The sequence below is a fragment of the Strongylocentrotus purpuratus genome, unplaced genomic scaffold (assembly GCF_000002235.5).
Source record: "Strongylocentrotus purpuratus isolate Spur 01 unplaced genomic scaffold, Spur_5.0 spur5_scaffold_6, whole genome shotgun sequence".
Taxonomy (NCBI): Eukaryota; Metazoa; Echinodermata; class Echinoidea; order Camarodonta; family Strongylocentrotidae; genus Strongylocentrotus; species Strongylocentrotus purpuratus.
Window position 1 is genome coordinate 18,021,143 of NW_022145612.1, and position 22,663 is coordinate 18,043,805.

A 22,663-nucleotide genomic window follows, 5' to 3' on the forward strand; every position below is an offset into this window, starting at 1 on the left:
CAGATGAACATATTTTATACCTTATTTGTGACACTGGCAGGACACTTGGCGTGAGGTCCAGTGGGCGGAGCCCCCAGAAGCTCAGGGGTTTTAGGCATTAAATTACCGTCATATTAGAATCCAGGGGTCCGCCTTAGGGCCCTAGGCGAGGTCCAGGGGGCAGATCCCCCGGAAGCTCAGGGGTTTTAGGCATTAAATTTCCGTCATATTAGAATCCAGGGGTCCGCCTTAGTGCCCTAGGCGGGGTCCAGGGGGCAGATCCCCCGGAAGCTCAGGGGTTTTAGGCATTTGATGACGGTCAGATGAACATATTTTATACCTTATTTGTGACACTGGCAGGACACTGATTGATGTGGGGTCCAATGCAGCGGGCGGAGCCCACAGAAGCTCAAGGGTTTTAGGTACTAAATTACGGTCATCAGATGAGCATTTTTGATACTTTATTTTGTTGTTACACTGGCAGTTAACTATTCTTTCTTTCTTGCTCTTTTTCTTTCTATTTCTTTTTAATATAATTTGTCAAAAAAGTGTGGGGGGGGGGGGGGGGGGAGGAGCTGGAAGCTTCCGATCCCCGCCGTTCCGCGGGCCCTGACATGTAGGCACCTCAAAAAGCTAGTTTTCTTGCCTGGCTGTTGATTTAGGAATTTGTCATTTTACAACAAACGCATAAAAATGTATAATTTACTAAAAAATGAGGAAAATTATGTCATTTCAGCATTATGTGTAAACCACCGTAACGGTTATAAAATCAGAAATAAACCCCTCCCCGATCAAGACGCCAGTGCCCCCCCCCCTCTTTGTTGGCGGAAAAAAATCGCAACTTCCCCTACCTTTCTTTTTTTTTCTCTTTCCCTTTCTCTCCACATTTAAAATTTTCCTTGGAAATTGGAAAAATTACGGCGTCAGATATTTCGTTTAGTGGCTTGGGGGGAAGGAACACCTTTTTTCAACAAAAACAAATTTCCCCCTTTTTTTTTCCTTCTTTTCTTTTTCCTTCTTTTTCTTTTCCTAATTTTTTTTTCCTTCTTTTTTTTCCCCTTGGATCCGTCACTGGCGGAGGACACTGGCCCTCTTCCTGGCCCCCAAAACAGGTACATTTAACCAATTAAAAACAAGAAGACGGGCCCCTCCCCCTAGCGCAAGGGGGTGGGGCCTGGATGTTGATTCGGCGCTTAATATTTTCTAACGAATTTTGAAGAAAGAAAAAAAATAGTGCTCCTTCAATCTCAAATTAAGTGACGTAACGCTTCAGTAAATGCACTTTGTAATGTATTCCCCCTCCCATCCCTTCTCCGTTCCCTAATCCCGGTCCCTAATGTTTTCTTTTGTATTGGGGTTCAGGTTTTCTCTGCTTTTCTTTTCCTTTTCCTCTATACAGTGTATACTTTTTAAGTGGTTGACGTTAATAAAGCAATTGCCCTTTTTTTTAAACCCAAAACATGATATATAGATTGATAAAAGATCACATTCCCATAAAATTTTGTTTGCTCCTTCCCTTTTCTTGTATCGGATCTACTAATCATGTATGTCATGTTTGAATGTTTAATATTTTTTTTGTAATGGAGAATGAAATAAATGAAATGAAATAAAATGAAATGAAATGAAATGAAATGAAATGAAAATGACATGAAGTACGTGTAACAAGTGTGCAAAACTTAAACTTTTAACAAAACTTCTTCAAAGAAACGTCAATCGTTCTTCTATTCTACGGAAAGTACCTGGAGTGATTTATCTTCATGGAATTCCGCTCATGCGCACTGTACATTGCACTCCATGACTGATCGTGTACGAGGCTGATTCAAGAGCTAGGGAACTAAATCATAGAAAGATGGAAGACCCCGAGACAAATGGATCGAACGAAGAGCCAGACCAAGTGCAGTTCCTGTACAAGGCTATGTGTGAGTTTGGAGACATAAAACGCTTCATTTTCTTGGTTCTGGCCTACTTCTAAGTTCTATCATGAACTCGTACAATCTTACTTCGCTCGTATGTGCATCGTGTGCTAGCTTAGCGCTGTACACGGCGCGTACCTGCACAGGCTATTTCGCCTGGCCCAGGGTTTTGGCCTGGCTGGGGCATAAACCTCTGCCTCGTAACGCCTAACGTTAATAACGGCCTCGCGCACTCGTATGGTGGATTATGGATGGGTGGCTGGCCGCTCAGCTGGGACCTCTCACCTGGGGCCTCTCACCAAGATCATTCAATGATAAATAGGGAGCATAATGATAATGGGGGGGGGGGGGGGGGGGGGGGGGGGGAGGTTGGTAAAATGATGTTTTAACTTTTACCAATCTTGGTATCAACGTACGACGGGGAATGAGGTAAGATCTAAATAACGGCATGAAGTCATTTCCGAACTGCATTGTGGGACGGGCTTTCAGTGAATTGGGTAGAAAGAACTTGATAAGGCCTACACAAATAAGATGTTGTATTGCCCTTTAGCTGCCAAAACATGGGTCGATCGGTAGGAAATCTTTTTTATTTTTTAAACTTTTTTTCTTCTTGTTTTTTTCTCTCTTTGGGTTGATATTTCTCACTTTCTTAACGCTTGAATAGTCTACACATTTTTTTTGTTATAAATGTTTTAAACAATTTTTTTTTTAAAAGCCGACCGTAGATTTCAAGATTTCATTTCCGAACTGCATTGTGGGACGGGCTTTCAGTGAATTGGGTAGAAAGAACTCGATAAGGCCTACACAAATAAGATGTTGTATTGCCCTTTAGCTGCCAAAACATGGGTCGACCGTAGATTTCAAGATTTCAAGATTTTTGGGTCGGTTGCAAAGGGCAATACAACTGTTATTTTAGGCCTAATGATCCAATAAGGCCATTACAAAAAATATACATGTGTAGCGTCCCCGCCCGCTTCCTTTTGGGGGGCTGCCTCCTTTTTTTCAAAATTAAAAAAAACATGAAAAACACTGCTAAAATGGATCTAGATCTATTTCTGATTTTTTTTTTAATGTCGGCGGCCATCTTGAAATAAAGCACGACTGTCAAGGAAAATGTACCAAGAGGCCATTTTGAGCTGCCATTTTGAGCGGCCATTTTGAAGAAGAAAAAAAAAAGGGCCTCCTTCCTATTTTTCAAAATAGCAGGATGCTAAACATGTTTTTTTTTTAATTTGGCCTAACATAATGATATCATAATAATCATACCCATGCTATAGTGAATCTTCTTCGGCTGCTACGGTACAATCAAGGAGTTCTGTTGCAAAAATGGGACTAGCCATGGTGACTGGATCAAAAAATCAGTCTGTTGAGTGTTAGGCATTATTATAACATGTAACCATTTGTCGTTTTCCACAGGAGTGCTTGTTATCAGATGATTACTTTTATCAATTATTATTTTATTAATTTAAACAGATCAAAGGGATCCACAGAAGAGGAGAGTGAAACCAGTTGATCATCATCTTCTGCAGTTAGACTTTGGCTTGAGTGATAGTGACAGTGATAGTGACTTTGAACTGAAGGGAGATCATGAAAGTGGTAAATATTCATTTGTTTCCCTCATTATAATACATTTATCACACATGTGCAGGCAACAGGAGACTTTAACTAGAGTTGGCCTATTTTCCTTCCCCAAAATGACTCTGTTTGACCTATCGCATCTCAAAACCTATCATTGACATCCCATGTTAGGGAAAACACCTTGTATCTTTCAGAAATTCAATATACTTTACACATACCTGCCAACCTTTGAAGACTAAAAATAGTGTAGATGTTCCAAATTCATTGTTGACTGTGTTTCTCTAACATCTTTGATCTTGCATGTCAGCTGGAATTCAAAGATGGCTCAAGATTTTAAAAAAAAAGAGTCATCAATGAATTTGCCAGTCATGCCTCCATGCAAGATACAAATCAGATTTATGGAATTTCTGATGTGATATGATTTTGAATCTTTCTCTAAGACTCAGGAGGATCACACGGAGATGGAGGTGTTGGCAGTAGTGACGAAGATAATGATGATGGTGATGAAGATGAAAGTGATGAGGACAGTGGCAGCAGTAACCTGGACAAGGGATCGTCAGAGAGCGAGACTGAGGAGAAGCTAACGGTCGATCAGATGATTGCAAAGGCTAAGAAAACGAAAGGGCATAGTCAGTCAGTAAGTCATAAAAGAAAATTAAAATGTACTGTTGATTAGCTTGCTCTTTTACTGTCCATAGATCTGTTTGTCTGTTTGTCTCTCTCTGTCTATCTGTCTCTGTGTTCGTGTTTGTCTCTCTCTACCCCTCCATCCCTCCTTCTCATTCTCTATTTATCTCTCTCTCTTTTTCTCCCTCTCCCCTCTATTGTCTTTTTGTAGTATTTATATACAATACATGTATATATGAATGTAATGTTGTGAATTGTATTTGAAGTAAAATTTTATCCATATGATTTTATAAGGAGAGGGTCATTAGATTTCATGTGCAGAAGGCCATAATTCGCAGACACCAGACTTGGTGGAAGTCTGCACACAGCAAACACATTGACCTATACAAAATACCCCCTATTTTTTGGAGGGTGAGGGAAAGAAAGATAATGATTTTACCTTAAGAGGGATTTCATATAGTAAGATGTGTGTAAATATGATGCAAAAATAATTGTGTTGGCTTTTACATATTATCATTAATCAGTCTTCAAACATTAAGAATCCAAAATTTGGGACTAAAATTCAAATCGCAAAGGCTTTAAATTTAATATTAAAGTTTACTTTTCTATTGTTTTCTTTTGAATGACCGTAGGTTACAAACAATACAACTGAAATAGGAAAACATAGATTCGTTTGCTCCTTTATTTCCTTCCATTACTGCACTTAATGTTTTAAAAAATTATTATAATAATAATGATAAAAGGCAATCGTATTACGCCATCAATATTGTAATCAATCTTTTAATCTGTTTGTCACAGTGTATAAAACTTGTTATCATCTGATATTTGTATGCCCCCCCCCCCCCCCTCTATATATCCAGCCAAAATCAGGGAACAGATCTGGAGACAAATTAAAGATAGTGATCTGTTGTGTGTGTCTTGGTGAAAACAGGTAAGCACAAGTCTTTTCTCATTTAAATGAATATAAGGCTGTTAAGAATTCCTTCATCCCTTTGCATACACAGTGAAACCTGTCTATAAAGACCACTTGAGGTTAAGGGAGACAAGAAATGTGGTCTCTATAGGCTTGTGGTCTTTATTTACAGGTTTATTTGATACATGTTTCAATGTAAATCTATATTCAAGAGAAACAGAAAATGTGGTCTTCACAGATAGGTGCTCGCTAAAGCATGTTTGACTGCATTTGCTTTTGCTTTTACTGCCATTTAATTTTGCTTCTTCTGCCATTTAATTTTTATTTTCAGATGTTGAAAACAAAAAAAATATCATCTTTAAGTTGTGTAGAAGATGTATACTTCCATCATCATTTTGACTTTTTAGATGATAGTCGTTTGCTATTTATAAGTCATCAACCAGTGACAACAGCCGCTGGAAAGTAAAAGAAACAGATAACATTAAAATTCATATTTCTATAATTATTACATGCATGCATGTAGGTGATAAAGATATAACTTAGAGAACGTAATAATCCCACACTTATTGAAAAAGCCAAATTGATTATCTTTGATACTCACATACAGCTATGCAAACTTGTTTGCTGTACTTGATTTTTACAAAATATTTTTTTGTTGATTTTTTTTTCATTTATGTCATCTTTTGGGAGTATCCTAAAAGGTGCATATGGGAATATTCATAATTATTTTTTGGCTTATGGGAATAAATAAATTGTGTATTTCTTCTCACTTGTAGCGAAGACACAGATGAGATTGTGGAGTGTGACATGTGTGGGGTCCCAGTCCATGAAGGTGAGTAGAACTTGGCAAATATTCCTCATCATTGAGCTTATTTCACCCGTATTTATAACATTGGAAACATTCTCAAAAAGAATCAGCAAGAAAAAAATGCTATTTTATGTGCAAATTATATAGTTGGGACGTAGGGGTATGGACTTGGTAGCTTTATGGAACTAAAAATCACATGCATACTCACTGATCTGTGTGTAATGAGATGAGAAAAAGAAGAGCAATATGTTTATGTTGAGGGAAGGATTAGTCACTGGATTACTTGTAGAGTTACTCATTGAATACTAAGCCTAGGATAACACAGGTTTTGGGTCAATGGACAATACAGGCCATGTTATCCACCTTGAAGGCAAGCATTTCTCCTAAAAGTTGCCTTTGCTTTCATATCAAGTTTTGTACACCTGTGCGGGTTAAATTGTTTGGTATCCTCATTGATAAAAGAAAGAGATGTCTCTGAGGATATTTAATCCCTCTTTGGTAGTAGCATGAAGAGTTGTAAGAACAAGCTTAAGCAGAAATATTTGAGCAAAAAAGAATACCTAATGACTATAAAAAATGCATGCTTTTCATGGTGTTTTGTGTATGTTTATTTATGATCAGAAAAACTGTGAATTTAATAGCATTGATTTGATCACTTCTCTATATGTAGGGACATGCGGTACATATCAATATATTCATGTATTCATGATGCAAGTAAAGTAACCCTACCATATTAAACACGTCTGTATCTCTACCAGGTTGCTATGGTGAGAACCAGAGTGATGCGGACTCAACATCCAGTAATCAGACTGCTAGCTCTACAGAGCCGTGGTTCTGTGACCATTGTAAAGCTGGAGTCCTCAATCCTGTAAGTTTCAAACTTTTCATAATACAGAACTACAAGTGTTGTCTCGCTATGCAGGCAAATATGTATTCAAAGATCATGTTATGAAGTATTCCAGCCTTTGCTTTGATGAATTGTCCTTTGGAAATTGCAGTCCTGAGGAGATTGATTTAGTCCATTCATCATGCCTACCTCTTGTACATTGAACGGCATGTATCAATTCTCCTGGTGGGGGTTCAGAGAATTGCATAGAGCATAGAAGCCGTTGTAAATTACTTCTTTTTATTTCGACATGATGTATTAAAAATGATTTGTATTCTTACAAAATCTTGCTCATCTTAAAAGGAGAGATAGTGATCTTGGATTTTATTTTTTTTATTAAAAGAGAAAGGTTTAATATAAGCCCTGTTGTTGTACACAAAACCTCATTCAGACTCGTTTTTGTCTCGCCTGCGTAGCAAAAAGCGAGACATAGGCGCCGCTTTTCCGGTGACGGCGGCGGCGACGGCGATGGCGTCAACATCAAAAACTTAACCTAAGGTTAAGTTTTTGAATTTTGGTATAATTTTTAAAGTATAAGTTCTTAGTCAATGAAACTTTGACTATAGGGTAATCAAGTATCCCCAATAATGTGAGTAGAATTTCAGATCACAAAGTCAAGGTCAAAGGTCATTTCAGGTCAACAGACTTGGACTATGTTGTAGCATCATCATCGAAAACTTAACCTAAGGTTAAGTTTTTGAATTTTTGATATAATTTTGAAAGTATAAGTTCTTAGTCAATGAAACTTGGACTATAGGGTTATCAAGTCTCCCCAATCATGTGAGTAGAATTTCAGGTCACTAAGTTAAGGTCAAAGGCCATTTAAGGTCAACAAACTTAGACTTTGTTGTGGCATCAACATTAAGATTTTCAAAATGCTTCTTCTTCGTTATTTTTCAACCGATTTTGATTCTGATTGTTTCATATGATGGGGCTAGGAGGGGATTTAAAATTTCTACACAGAATCGTGAAATTCATTATCTATGCTAATTTATGCAAATTTATTCGAAATCACAAAAAAGGCTTCTTCTCCTTCATTTCTCGACCGATTTTGATTTGGTTTGCTTTATATCGTAGAGCTAACTTTGGTACACTAAACTTCTACACAGAATTTTGAAATTGTTCTCCATTAATTAATTATGGTAATTTATGCAAATTTATTCCAAAAATAACAAAAATTGCTTCTTTTCCCTCATTTCTTGACCGATTTTGCCTTATCTGGTAGAGCTAAATTTGGAACAATAAACTTCTACACAGAATTGTGAGATTTTACTCCATTGATTATTTATGGTACTTTATGCAAATGAAATGAAATTATGTCCCTTCCAGGGCATCAAATTTCTATTTTTTGACCAGTTCAAAAGTTTACCACATTAAATTTACGATATTTGTTGTTGTGAGATGCGGATGAGCGCTACGTCATTGACGTTCTGGTTTATCATATTGAATTGCGTTATGCAGGCGAGACCGCCGAGAGCGTTTCCCTTGTTTTTAAAGACATTTGTTATAGTAATATGAATAATTTAGGCTTTCAATAACCCAGATGAGAAGAGGAATCAGTTTATATTTGCCTTGATAGAATAGAAAATAATTTTCCCCTTCCCTTTTGCAAATTAAGGCATTTTTATGAAATCAGTCTGTCCATTTGAAAGAATTATGATCCATCTTTTGTTAATACCAGACATGTGAGTTATGTCCTAATCTTGGAGGAGCATTCAAGGAAACAGACGCTGGAAGGTGAGTTTGCTAATGTAGATTAGCTATCGTAAAAGAACGTATACTGATTTTGAAGGTCATAATTAAGAAATCCAGTACCGTGAAGTTTTTATTGCAATGCCTGTTGCCGTTATAACATATTGTAGAAAGGGTTTGCATTGTTCTTTTAGTTTGCATCATCAAATATGATATCATCAGACATTAAGCTAAATCCAGTGTTCTTAGTTCTGTATGATGAGAATGAAAAAAATGGTACAATTTCAATACTTGTTCTACTATTGTCTATGACTGAAAGAGTACTAATTGTCATCAATTTTTTTATTTGCAGTAAAAGCCTTAAATTATCTTAAGACCACAAGCCATTTGTTATTAATTTTTTTAACTGGCTACAATACATGTCCATGCCTCTGTAAAAATGACTTTGCAGAAGGCCATATTTGTTGTACTCTTTTGCTTTCAGACATCATATTTGGGTTTTTGTGTTCCTCTGACGGGCCAAATAAGTGCCCCTACTTTTAATGATATGCTAGTCCTGATTTGAAGAAAAAAACCTCTTCTCCCATGTATAACTGATCTGTTGTATAATCTTTTTGATTTTGGTTCATCATTTGTTGTAGATGGGTCCATGTTGTTTGCGCCCTCTATGTTCCTGGGGTTGCATTTTCGGATGTTGCTAAGCTGAGATGGGTCACTCTGTCCGAGATGGCACCTGCAAAGTGGGGAGCAAAGGTACGTAGAACATTAAGCAATTACTGATAGACCTGTAAGCTAAAGCATTTTGAAGAAAACCTTTCACCAGTTTTATTTAGCACTATTCTTTTCATGATGTGACATTTTGTACTGAAGAGACCTGGGGGGTCTTTCACAATGAATTTAAGTAGAACTTGACTCTAAGTTGGACTTAAAAATGATGGAGAGCCATTTGTAGCCTTAAAATGAAGTTCAAAAGTAGAAATTCAAGTATTTTAGAATTTTCATAAATTCCACATCAAGAACATGAAATCTCTTTGATAATAGAAAATATGAATGATTTGAATTAACATTTTATGCCATATTAAATTACTTTTACAAATATTTTCAAAGAAGCTAGCAACTTTCCATAATAGAGATGAATTCAACTTATGATCTTTGTGAAACACCCCCATGAATTGATTGCTGTCACATTTCAGGTAAGGGTATTTCTAGTTGATGCAGACTATAAATGTATATGTCTTCTTGGTTTTGAAATGGATCTGTACTGATTTTCTTTTGCAGTCATGTAGCTACTGTGAAGATGAGAGGTTTAGTCTAACAGGAGTAGCAATCAGTTGTGATGCAGGGATGTGTAGAAACTTCTTCCATGTCACATGGTGAGTTCTCCTTTTTATTTCCCCTCTCCAATCACTCCACTGAGTCCTGCTATGTTTTGACTTTTCACATGATAAAAATGAAGTTTGTGGCATAAGAACTATAAAAGAATTATGGTCATGAAGCATCACTTTTGCAATCAATGCCATAATTGTGATAAGTAATTGTGTATATGATTTCATTCAATTCTCATAGTCAAATCTGTGTATGTTATGAAGTAAAAATGATGTATAGTAGTACTTTTCCTAATTATGCTCTTGTATTTTTGAAACCATATGTTTCCTTTCAGGTTGTAACCTATTCAGTTTATTTTATGTCCTCGTCTTATATCTTCTTAATGTGTATTACACGTAATATATAGCTGATTGTTATATGAAATGTCTTTTTAACTGAATGAAATAAAATTGAATTGAATCATTTCGTTGTATTTACTAAGAGGAAATATGATATATGATTTTGTTGAATGTTCTTACAGTGGTCAGAGAGAAGGACTGTTATCAGAGGCTTCACCTGATGAGGTACGTATGTGCTCCACATAGAAATATCATAAAATCTTTTTTTAAATGACTCAGTAACATTGCCACAGATTCTGAAACAAAATCCTGGATTTAGCTCATGCTGGAATCATAATTATAAACCTTTAGGTCAGTCAGGAATCCCATGGCTTTTACAAGCCAATAGCCTGTCTGATTATCAAGATATTTATGATATTTGTTTTTTAACACTACAGTCTATTGGGGAAAATGAGTATGGTAAAACCGGTCACTCAAACAATTTTATTTGTGAGGCACTTCATGATCAGTTTGAAGCACAATTTTGTTAAGGGCTTCAATATTACGCCATATCACAGACACTGATAACACGTAGGGCCATGCATCTCAGATTTAACATTCTTAAACGATGCCTTTAATGCGATAAGTCACTGATAGGGTAGGAATTATTTCCATTCATTAGACATTTTGAAACATGTAAAAAAAAAATTAAAAAATGTTGGTATAAAAACACCATTGAGGTTTAATGTTTCTATTTTATGGTCATATACAGGGGGCTTATACCCAAATATTTTCAGCCTTATTCCTTAATTGGTTAACAATAACAGACAAACTATTGCATTCACAACCTATACCTACCCTTGTTGTAAACATCAAACTGCAATCAGCTATAGTGCCATTGTCTCTTTTGCACTCTTTGAACCAGGAGATTGCCGATCCATTCTATGCGTACTGCAAGCTTCATGTTGAGAAGGGTATCCGACGTTACAAGCGTCAGAACTGGCTTGCTATCCAGTCCAATCAGAAGCAAGCAAGCTCTGTCAATCAGCGTCTAGCTGCCCTGCCAGATAGAGTCCATGCCAAGTTCCTAAGGTGGGTTTCTCATTATGTGCCATATTGAAAAGTGATTGATGAACTGTTTCTAAGTTCAATTCTAGTTACTGCATTTTTTATTTAATCCTAATATAATGTTATGATGAAGTGTTCCTGTTGGATCCTATCAAATTTGCTTTATTCTTATCTTTTGTGATACATTTTCAAAAATACTGCTACATCTGATCTATGTGGTAAACTAGCACAGCCATAGCTACTAAAAACCTTGTAATAGGCATGAGAGCTGGCATGACCAGTGGTAAACCATCAACAAAAATTATTGTCATTAATTTTTATGCCTCCGCCACCGAAGGTGGTGCCGGAGGCATCATGTTTTCGGGTTGTCCGTCCGTACGTCCGTCCGTCCGTACGTACGTCCGTCCCGTTTGACCGTTATCACAATATCTCAAGAACCATTTAAGATTTAAACTTAAGACTCGGGAATAGTATTTATCACCATAGGAAGACGATCTGATTAGATTTTGGAGTACGTAGGTCAAAGGTCACAGGTCACAGAGGTCAACTTATGAAATTCCTTGTATTGAGTTTGTTAGCGCGATATCTCAAGAACCATTTGAGATTTAAACTTCAAACTTAAGGATAGTATGTATCACCATAGGAAGACGATCTGATTAGATTTTGGAGCACGTATGTCAAAGGTCAAGGGTCACAGAGGTCAACTTATGAAATTCCATACATTGAGATTGTTATCATGATATCTCAAGAACCACTGGAGATTTAAACTTCAAACTTAGTGATAGTGTGTATCACTATAGGAAAACAATCTGATTAGATTTTGGAGCACGTATGTCAAAGGTCAAGGGTCACAGAGGTCAACTTATGAAATTCCATACATTGAGATTGTTATCATGATATCTCAAGAACCACTGGAGATTTAAACTTCAAACTTAGTGATAGTGTGTATCACTATAGGAAAACAATCTGATTAGATTTTGGAGCACGTAGGTCAAAGGTCAAGGGTCACAGAGGTCAACTTATGAAATTCCATACATTGAGATTGTTATCATGATATCTCAAGAACCACTGGAGATGTAAAAACTTCAAACTTAATGATAGTGTGTATCACCATAGGAAGACAATCTGATTAGATTTTGGAGCACGTAGGTCAAAGGTCAAAGGCCACAGCGCATATTATGAATGCAAAAACAGCTTGTGATCGCGTTATCTCAAGAACCGATTGATGGATTCATGCCAAAATTAGGTCATGTTTGTTACTTGCAGAGCCAATGAACTGAGTAGATTCTTGGTTCATAAGGTCAAAGGTCATGGGCCCATTATGTATGCAAAAATAGCTTGTGAACGCATTCTCATTAGAACTGACAGATGGATTACTATTTAATTCAGAACATCTTGCAGAGCCAATGAACTGAGTAGATTTTATGGTCATGAGGTCAAAGATCAAAGGGTCATATGTATATGAGAAATTGCTTGTAATCACAATATTCTGAGAACCTGTCAATGGATTACCATTGAACGTGAATTCAATTTTTTTTTTCTGTTTTGGTTTGTAAATTTGCTCTATAACGGAGGCATCATTTTCGACTGCACGCAGTCGAATTCCATCTAGTTTAGATTCATCTTTATTTACCTAATACTAATAGCTTATCTACATCTTCTTCTTCTTCTTCCTAAAAAGTGCAGGCTTCATGAAATGAAGATTAACACACTGTGGGTTGATGCGCACAGTCAATATAGTCCGCAGATATACACATTATTTGGTGAATGTGCAGTTAAAATAATAATAAAAAATAAAAAATTAATATAAACAAATGAAAAATAGCTTGTCTGCATGCTAGACGGTGCCATCCCTCAATGCCACTTTGAAGGCATCGAGTGAGACAAACTCTCTTGGGTCTTTCTTCAGAGAGTTCCATTCTTTGCTGGTGCGGTGAAAGAAGGAATGGAACTCTCTGAAAAAAGACATGAAATCATCTTGATATGAGTTCATTCATTTATCTATCTATATCTGCTTCTCCGTCAGCCAATGTGTTGTGATGATTTTTTCACACCCATGATCACTTTGTCTGCTAATCCTCAAGCTTTCCTTTGTCTTCACCACACCACCTAGCAGGTTCCAGGACCAATACAAGGCTATGAGGAGGCTGAAACCAGACCCCTGGGTGCCCCCAGAGAAGGTCCCCCGGGCCCTCACTACCAGTGCCTCGGCCTGCAGACGTCTCATGCGTAAGGCCGAGCTGATGGGCTTTACCGTGGATAATATGAGGGCGGCTCACGTTAGACACAAGAGCAGTCAGCAGGTCAGCAGGAAGTGGCATATCCCTCCAGCATTCTCAGCAGAGTTTGTCAACTACTGTATAGGTGAGAGTCAACTTTGGTATGCCAGGGAGCAGAACAAATCATTTCTATATCCCCAATTTTGTTAGTGTCATGTATTTCTGAAAAAAATCAGAGAGAAACATGTAGCGGTATACCTGATCACACACCATTAAGTTATACTGGGAGGAGAGACGTGTGGGACATGGTGATTAAGTCCACCTTTTCCCCCTCTTAGTCACAGAAGACATCAAATAGAATAAATGGTAATTTACAAAAATATGACTTTGCAAATATATCATTCCCCAAAATATGTATGATGATATTGCATTTAAAATTGGTTGCAATAAAGGTCTAATACAGGAATTGAATTAAAGTTTAATTCAATTGCAGTTTTAATAGAAGTCCCGTTACAAAATTGCTGGAAACATTATGACAAAGACCAAATGTGAAATTTATAATAGAAATATATAGTTAAGCTATGAATGTATAGAACTTGCATGAAGGTTTCCAAAGAGAAGATAATATTTCCAATTTATATTTTTCCCAAGTTGGTATGCAATCATCCAAATTCATTGGAGGAAAAAAAAAAGTCTTGGATTATGGATTTCTTTTTGTCTCTACCTTGATGCGTAGATCGAGATGAGAGGATGAATAATCTAAAGTCTCGTCTCAGTGATTTGATGAAGCATAGTGAGAAGCTCCAATCCCTTGAAAGTCAGTTACGCCGCAAGTATGATGGGGTAAGTACAGTCAAACTTACTTTAGCGACCACCTTTACAGAAAGAACACCCGTCTATAAAGACTACAAACTTTGTTTTCTTTGAAACAGTGTTTCTCATTGAAACGTGTATAGAAAGACAACCAGCCTATAACTTCCCCTTTTCAATACAGATTTACCTTATCATTAGTACCATGACTCAATGATTGCTTTCTCACCTTATTCTTCCGGTCATCTAATGGTTCAATATTGATAATACAGTAAAATTGAACTAATTCAAGTTATTCACAGATTGTAGTCCTCAAAATTACAACTTATACCTGTATTTTGTATTGCTGTTGACTTTATTTTTTAATTTCAAATAGAAATTGTAACTGTCCGAAATGATATGCCAACAAAAGAAGAAAAAAATGATGATGCTACTTCAATGTTAATGTACCTGTCATGAATTGTGTTCAGTGAGAAAAGCAAAACATTGTTGAATTTATTGATTTAATGTGTATTTATTCATTTATTTACATGTATGATATTGAATCCAAAAGCAAAGGAGAACCAAATAATTTAATGCAATGTTGAGTAACCAAGAGGCTGTTCAGACCGGCAGAAAAAGCGCGGTCTAGCGCGCGCTAGACCGCGCTATCTCTGCGGTGTGGAAGGTACAACATCGTTTCGGTTCGCCCAACAGCAAGCCACGGCGTGCCACTGGAGCACCTCTTGGGGGTGGTCCAAAAGAGATCTCTGCCGGTGTGAACCTGAGCTACGATAGCATGCCGGAAGTCATCGTTCTTCACGCGGGGAATTTTATACTCTTTCTATTTTGGTGCGAACTGAATCTGAATTGGTACAACTCAACACTCCAAATTAGTCATAGCGCGCGAAATCTTTGACCGCTCTGACCTCATGACGTCACGCGTCATGGCAACAGGACCTCTCAAAAAAGGGGGTGCTACGATAGACCGCGTTATCTCACTGCGGTGTGAATCCGGCGAATGCCAATGGGCGGACTGTGGGTCGTGCTCAATAGCGCGATACACGGTCCCCCCTTGCGGTGTGAACAGCCTCCAAGATATTTTCCTTGTAGACATAATGTTCTACCTGTAAAATAGCGGGTTTTATTGTAAATCTTATTCCATTCATCATCTCAATTTTGTGTCATCATTTACATCAGCTATCGGTACAAGTAGCAGAAATGCGATCATGTCAAGCCGAGAGTCGTGGGGAAGTAGAAGCCATGTGGAAGACACTGGGTGCGTTGGCAGGCAAGAAGCTACAGCAGCCTCAAGTCCTTAGCCTTCCTCGAATTAGGAAAACACCAACCAAGAGAGAAGAAAAAGAAGAGCTGAAGTCTCCAGGTGTTATTCATCTGTAATTATTCATTCCTTCTATTTTTCATCTTCCTGTCCAAATGCCATTATACCTTTACTATGTCTTCCCCCCCCCCCCCCTTAGTGTCTAACACTTCTCGTTAAGTAAGTTTGTCCTTTCTTACCATTGTCCACATCAATCTATTCGTTTCGTGGTCTTCCTCTTATTTCTACTATTTCTCCTTCTCTGTCCCTCTCTTGTCTCTATTCGTATACATTGTCTTACCCTCCTTTCTGTCTCTCCAACCGTAATCCACTTTTCTGTGATATTTCCTTATATCCCATCCATTCACACAGCTTACTTTCCTTATCTCTACATGTGCAATTTATGAGAAATGAGAAATGGACATTATATTGTGTGAATAGTGTCTGTTTGTAATTAGTGCAGGCATTCATTTATAAATCAATTTCTTATCTCCGTTGATTACATGCATTGTTATGTGAATGGAAGAGAGAAAGGGGGGGGGGGGGAGTGTCTGAAAAATTATTATTATTAATTACTTGGCATTACCTGTGCCTGAAAGACAAATGTAATCCTAGGAGCTCTCGTCCTGCTTTGACTGATTAGGGATGTGCAGGTGGAGCACTAAACCGGGGTTTCCCCCTTTTCTTCTATGAATAATGTATTTGGTTCTTGAAATGCAAAGATGGTTATTCTCCTCTACATGGAGCCTCTGTTTAACTTCCTATCAGACTGAATGTTTTCCAGTTTAACATAGCCTGCGTCTATGAAATGGGGGAGGGGCTCATCAACACACAATGCAGGCTTCAGTCATCCGCCTGGGTTGGATTTGAACCACAATGTTTGCTTCGACAGCCAGGCACTTTACCGACTGATCCAACTCGCCTCCTCAAGTAGCAAATGTTCTATGATATACACATTTGTTGCATTATCTTCCAGGTGTGGCCTATGTGAGCAGTCTCATGACCAGCATCTACTCGTGCTGTGTGATATCTGTAAGAAGTATTACCACATGGGTTGCTTGGAGCCGCCACTGACACGCCTACCAAAGAAGAGTGCTTTCAGTGTTTGGTGAGTAATATTTTCCTTTCAAAATTGAAGATGAGAACATGATGTTAACCATAGAGGCTTCTTCACATATGCTTCTGTAAAGCGCCATTTTTATTATGTGTTTTTTTTAATTTTGTGTGTGTGTGTGTGTGTGTGTGTTTGAAATGAATGGCAAGTGGGGACAAAAATAAGGAGGTGCATGCAACAAAGGTCCTAAGGTTACTCTGTACTGCATGTGTCATAATATACAAAGATAAGAAGTGCAGTATGGTGAGAAAAAACATTAGAAAAATAAATCAATCGTAACATTTACCCGCAGCATATGTGAATGAGACTTATGAAATAAGAAATGAGTTTTGTAATTTATAAGATATTGGATGGTCTTAGGGTTAAGGAAATATTTCACGAGCTAAGTCGAAATATGGGAAGTGTCAGAGATGAGTTCATTGTTGTTTGCACTTTCCAAATGTAATATATACTCAATTACCAAAATGTAGTCTTCTTATTATAGTAATATCAGCTTTTAGGCTTAGCATCAAATTTTGTACTATGCTTCTTTCAGGTAAACTGGAAGAGAAACGGTGCTCTGTATGTACTGTCCAATCCTCCTGTATGTAAATCTATATGATGTGCAAACTATTTTCCAACTCTGACTTGGTTTTATTTATTTTTCATGAATGCACAAAGCTTATCGAGATAGGATATTGGTCGAGAATGCAACAATTCTCAAGTGATGCTATTTGTCTGATCTTTGTATTCTCTAATACTAAGAATGCCAATGGCTATTTGAGGATTATCACTAGTAGATCAATCTTGTAAAAATAAAAAAAAGTTTCCAGTATTCAATTTTGTTAATAGCATTTTTATGTGAACTCCCATATGTATAGTGAGTACAACTTTCAAAAATTCATGAATTTCTTAATTTTGTTTGATTTCATTTAAATTTTCACTAATCCGCTTCTCTGGTTTTTCTGCCTTTTTTGAGAGCAATTTGCCATTGAGTAGGATTTCCCATTAAGAGTAGAGCTGAAGAGGGTGATTATTAACTAACTTGTAGACACTAATTGAAATGTGTTTTCTATCTGCAGGCAATGTTCTGAGTGTGTTAGTAGTAGCAGTGATGAGAGTGATGCAGAAGAAAGCAAGGAAGTAGAGGAAGAGCCGAGACGTAAGAGACGGATCATCAAGGAACCCCTCAAGTTTACCACTCAGTATCCAGACTTCCTGTCTACCAAAAGGGTGAGAAATCAAGCTCAAATCCAATTAGAAAGAGGGGAAAAATGGAAGTGGTGTGCCATTTAGCTCTGGAAAGCTGAAATAAAAGAAAATGTCTAGAATACTGAAAAAGAGCTCTGGTTTAAAAATTAAAATTCTAAAAAGACATAAAAACCAATATGATGAAATCATGCTTGTAGCGTAGAAAATACACTGAGAGTTCCTATAAACAAGATCCTATAAACAAGCATAATGCATGTATAATACAATCATGTATGTCTGAGAGTTATATACAGCCATACCTGTATGGAAAGACTGCCCAAGCGGTCTTTACAAACAGGGGGTCTTTCTATACAGGTAGTTGCTACAGTACTTTTGACTGTACATATTAAATGAGATACAAGGTGTGGTACAGGATACATGATCAGTGAAACAGTCAATGTTCTTGAATTCATGATACAAGAACATCATTGCAAGAATTGTCATGTGAATGACTCAGTCATTAAAATCTCTCTACTTGTTATTCCAGGCTACCAAACCAAAGGGTAAAGGAAGGAGTAAGATGGCAACAAAGAGGAAACAGATCAAGACTGATCCTACTGATGATATGGTAAGTTTTCACATTTATATATTTTTGCATAAAACTCATCTTTCTTTAAAGCCCCCTGTGTATCTTGCTGATATCAACCCTGATCCCACAAGGTGGATATGTACGCTAAATAAATATCCAATATTATTATTATTATTATCATTATTTAGATCATGGATCAGGAGGAGGGGGGGGGGGGGACTGTTGCCTTGAGATGAGAAAAAAAAACTTTGAAAGGTTTTACAAAATCATTGCATTCCTAGAAAATAATCCAGTATTTTTAGTAGGACCATGGGTTTACTGTGTGCAAGACTTCTACAACCATTAATGGTATTTCCACCAAATCTTATGGAATTTTGTATTATACCGCCTGTTATTATGACCTGCATATGAAAACTGACAACCATCTCCTTGTAATGGGGATTGTCAGTCATGCTGTGTCATGTCAGTTATTGGGGATCTACCTGGAGTCAAATATTTGTATTCCTCCTTGTCTTCTGATTCATGATTAGCAGTAATAAGAGTTTGTTTTGTGTTTTGTTTGTTTTTATTATCAATTGTAAGTGATATTCATATTGGTATCTCAGTCTTTCATCACACCCAATACTGGTTTACTTTGTCTTACACCAGCTTGATCCAGCACCAAAGACCAGAAGGAAATCAAGGTGATGGACTTTATTGCAGGGCTTGTTGATAATGTAGCATACAGGTAGCAAGTGACATGATCTACACATTTCCATAATGTTTAGAAGGTACTAACCATGAAGAGAAAATGTAGGGGCAACGTGAAGCAATCATGGTAATTTTTATTTTGATTTGTCAAATATCATTTTACTTTGTTTTGCAGGGTGGTAGATAATGTCTTGTCTTTCTTATTGTGAACTCCAATTTATGACAGTTCGTAGGAAAGGTTGGGAAATATGTAAGGTTCGAAGGCCAGTGCACTTTATCATAAAAACTTGTTATCAGAAACAACTGCCAAAAATCTATTGCAATTGCAAATTTTTCACACAACCTGTCAAGTGCCAGGATTTCAGTAGGTTGTATTTTCAATGATTGTTACTTGTTATTGCTAATTAGTTTTAAGAAATGGGTCCAGCAGACCATTGACCATTAATTACTTTGGAGTGGGCATTTTAAAACTATGCATTCTCCAAGTATGTAGTTTATCAGGTTTCTCAAAAATAGGCTGAATGGTTAGATACTCTTTGTTATGACTAAGTGATGGCTATATCTGCCACAGGTCATTTTAAGTTCTATTCTTACCTCTTGGTGCATTATGATAATTGAAAACTCCAGTTGAAATTTCATTGTTTTTGTAAACTGTAATCCTAATAGTAGATGTGATGATCCCTCAAGATTTATCATGAATTAACAACTCTTGATACATTATGTTGCATTTGTGACCCAACTAAAAAAAGAGATACAAGAATTGAAAGTCTGTTTCATTAATGGCAGAAAACTGCATTAAAAAAAACACACAGATTGATTTGCTGTTGCATTCCCTGTTGCTTAGTTTGAAAGTAAAACAAAAGCATGTATTGTTGAATTAGGCCTAGGCCTGTACTTTCTTGCAGTCACTTTTGAACTCTAGCTGTAACAGATAGTCATCATCAAACTTTCATTGTAATGTTCTGAATTTGGCATGTGATTGTAAATTGAAGTAAACATACATGTAATAAAGTAGATTTTAACATTGTGGAAGATTAAAACGAACATTTCAGTCTACTTATGTTAGGAGTATTTTGATAGAAATACATGTACAGTGGCTGAATTCTAATAACAAGTACAAAACAATAGGTGTGATATTGGAGCACAGAAAGTTATCTTCTGCGATATTAGCTTTTGTATCAGTTTAAATATTTGTGGCTAGTATGTTAAAGTAGAAAGAAAACATGTTAAAAAATGTTCTCATTATGTTCCCCCTGTATGACAAGTTACATGTGCGTGATATTTTGATGTTCCGTCCATGATTTTTGATGAAGTTTAGTGTAAATATGTAAAGGAAAGTCCATTTTCAGGCTGTCAGTCATTCTGTCTGAGCCGAAGCACACTACATTGCAGTCTGACATAGGTTTGTGCAAACAGCTTTCTGATCGTCTTACACAGGCTAGTGGTTAATATAAGGGACTTTGCATCTTCACCTCTAATTTGTGTAATATTCCAAAAGGGGATACAATTTAAAGTGACTCGTTAACATTGCCTCAGATTATGAAACAAAATCCTGGATTTAGCTCATGCTGCAATCATAATTATAAACCTTTAGGTCAGTCAGGAATCCCATGACTTTCATAAGCCGATCGCCTGTCTCATCATCAAGATATTTATGATTGGTAACCAAAATTTTATTTTTTGTTTTCCTAACGGTTTATTGGGGAAAATGAGTATGGTAAAACCGGTCACTCAAAGTTTTTTCCTTTTTTGATGCACTTCTTGATCATTTTGAATCGCAATTTTGTTTATGGCTTCACTATTACACCATATCACAGACGCTGATAACACGTAGGGCCATGCATCTCAGATTTAACATTGTTAAACGATGCCTTTAAGGTACATCAGCTCAGAATGTTTAGTATCTTGCTGTTTGTCACATTTTTTCAAATCTGAAAAACAGCTTTCAGGCCTTGCCAAAACAATAAAATAGCTGTTCGAGAAATTAAGTGTCTAGTCGAGACCTGAAATACTTCTACCATCGTTTTCAATTTCAGTAACGTAGCAAGTGTTATCAATGACCAAGAGGCAAGATTAATTTTTTTCAGACAATAGATAAGATCTTAATAAGCTGCTTGTTGGCACTTTCATATTTAAAAAAACATGTTTACTTCAAACCAACTGTCCTGTTCTCAAAATACTGAATTCACAGATTTGACTGTTTTTCAGCGAGAGAAGGATGTTTACTTTAAAACCGTCAAGGTTAAACAAAATTAATCAGGCGAAGCATATATTCTTGCAACATGCATATTATTGTGAGACATTTCATCATACGTGTGTATGTCTAGGTTTCAGTGCTAAAACTGAAGATTTGATTATCTTTGTAAATGTAATTCTTGAATTCATGTAGTATACGTAGGCATAAGTGTCGCCTGTTTCATTTTTGTACTTTCTAATTTAAATGTTTTCAGTGATGTTATTCTGGTAGTAGTTTAACATTTTGTTTTGTTACCATCTTGTAATGTGAAGGAAAGTGGGACAATCTTCCCCTCTTTTATGTACATCTGTGTATGATGTATTCATGTTTAGTGTTTGTAATTGGTTCACTTATTGTGCCATTAAATCATGCACTTGCCACTAGTACAAATTATTTATTCTGTTTTCTTGCAGCAATGGTAGAAATATGGGGGGGGGGGGGGGCATTGAGTGAAACCAATATCCATGAAACATCTCTTCTAAAAAAACAGTTTTAGAGAAGGCGGAGGGGGCTGCAATTTTTGTTAAATTTATGTACACGGCAACAAAACACAAAAATGAAGTGGGGAAAAAAAATTGCTAGAAAACGACATGTGTTTATAGTTAGTCATGTTGTCCAGTACAAGCAATTTCCAAACAGACATAAAGACATGCAGGGATTTTTCTCTTTTGACATGAAAATGATGAGCAATTTGACTTGACAGTTATCAATCTACTCTTTCAAGCATGTCGATTAGATGTATTCATGTGGGCGTATGGATCTCTATTTTGTGCATCCAGAGAGAGACAGAGAGACACAGAGAGAGAGAGAGAGAGAGTACCAAGCAGTCAGACAGGGATAGAGGAAGGGGGGGGGGGGGGGTGCAAAGCGAAGATAAAGTGCAGAGGAAAGATAACTACTATTTAGAGATATGATATAGCAAAGGAAGAGTGTGAGGATAAGAATATATGTACTAAGATGAACATGTTTTGATTAAAGAAATAAAAAGGTTAAACAGAAGGGAACAAATATACTACGTACAATTTATTTATATACTAATTAAAGTGACGAACTTGTTTATCTGCCTCTTTTTTTTTTTAATTGATATAATCGCAAAGACTGTCGAAAACTCAACTTGAAACGGTTTCAATTAATAGCCTTGTACGTAACCCTTTGAAATGTATAAAAATCACAATCCAAACTCGACCTCTATGGGGTTTACAATAAGTTTCTATACTTGCCATCGAGTCGGTTTCAAAATCTTTGTAAAATAGCACATAGGACGCGCTCACCAATACATACGTGTATTAAAGGGGAAGTCCACCCTGAAATTAAGTTAGTTTTAATAGGAGTAGAAAAATGAGAGAAACAGGTCAGTGAAAGTTTGAGCAAATTCCGATTAAAAATAAGGAAGTTAGGATTTTTGAAGTTGTGATCAATCAAACACAA

General features: G+C 36.8%; 1 protein-coding gene across 4 annotated transcripts; it reads left to right on the forward strand.

The window, feature by feature from the left end:
• The first annotated feature begins 1,752 nt into the window (after positions 1-1,752).
• On the forward strand, positions 1,753-21,625 carry LOC586102 (PHD finger protein 14). Of its 4 annotated transcripts, none has more exons than XM_030972314.1 (18): positions 1,753-1,898; positions 3,366-3,488; positions 3,911-4,107; positions 4,958-5,028; positions 5,787-5,842; positions 6,577-6,686; positions 8,386-8,441; positions 9,038-9,149; positions 9,675-9,769; positions 10,243-10,285; positions 10,965-11,131; positions 13,221-13,471; positions 14,063-14,169; positions 15,316-15,512; positions 16,413-16,544; positions 17,612-17,762; positions 18,268-18,348; positions 18,955-21,625. In XM_030972314.1, exons 1-18 carry the CDS (start codon positions 1,829-1,831, stop codon positions 18,994-18,996), a joined length of 2,061 nt encoding a protein of 686 aa, XP_030828174.1. In that variant the 5' UTR covers positions 1,753-1,828; the 3' UTR covers positions 18,997-21,625. The 4 variants fall into 4 exon arrangements, with proteins under 4 accessions (XP_030828174.1, XP_030828177.1, XP_030828175.1 ...); XM_030972317.1 differs by having other exon boundaries at positions 18,958-21,625; XM_030972315.1 differs by having other exon boundaries at positions 13,224-13,471.
• The last annotated feature ends 1,038 nt before the right edge of the window (positions 21,626-22,663 follow it).

Excerpts from the sequence above, each read along its gene's own strand:
- LOC586102 (XM_030972314.1), top strand. The coding sequence starts at position 1,829 with ATGGAAGACCCCGAGACAAATGGATCGAACGAAGAGCCAGACCAAGTG. Across the intron at positions 17,763-18,267 it reads ACTTCCTGTCTACCAAAAGG|GCTACCAAACCAAAGGGTAA; the intron begins GTGAGAAATCAA and ends TTGTTATTCCAG. Across the intron at positions 18,349-18,954 it reads CTGATCCTACTGATGATATG|CAGCTTGATCCAGCACCAAA; the intron begins GTAAGTTTTCAC and ends TTTGTCTTACAC.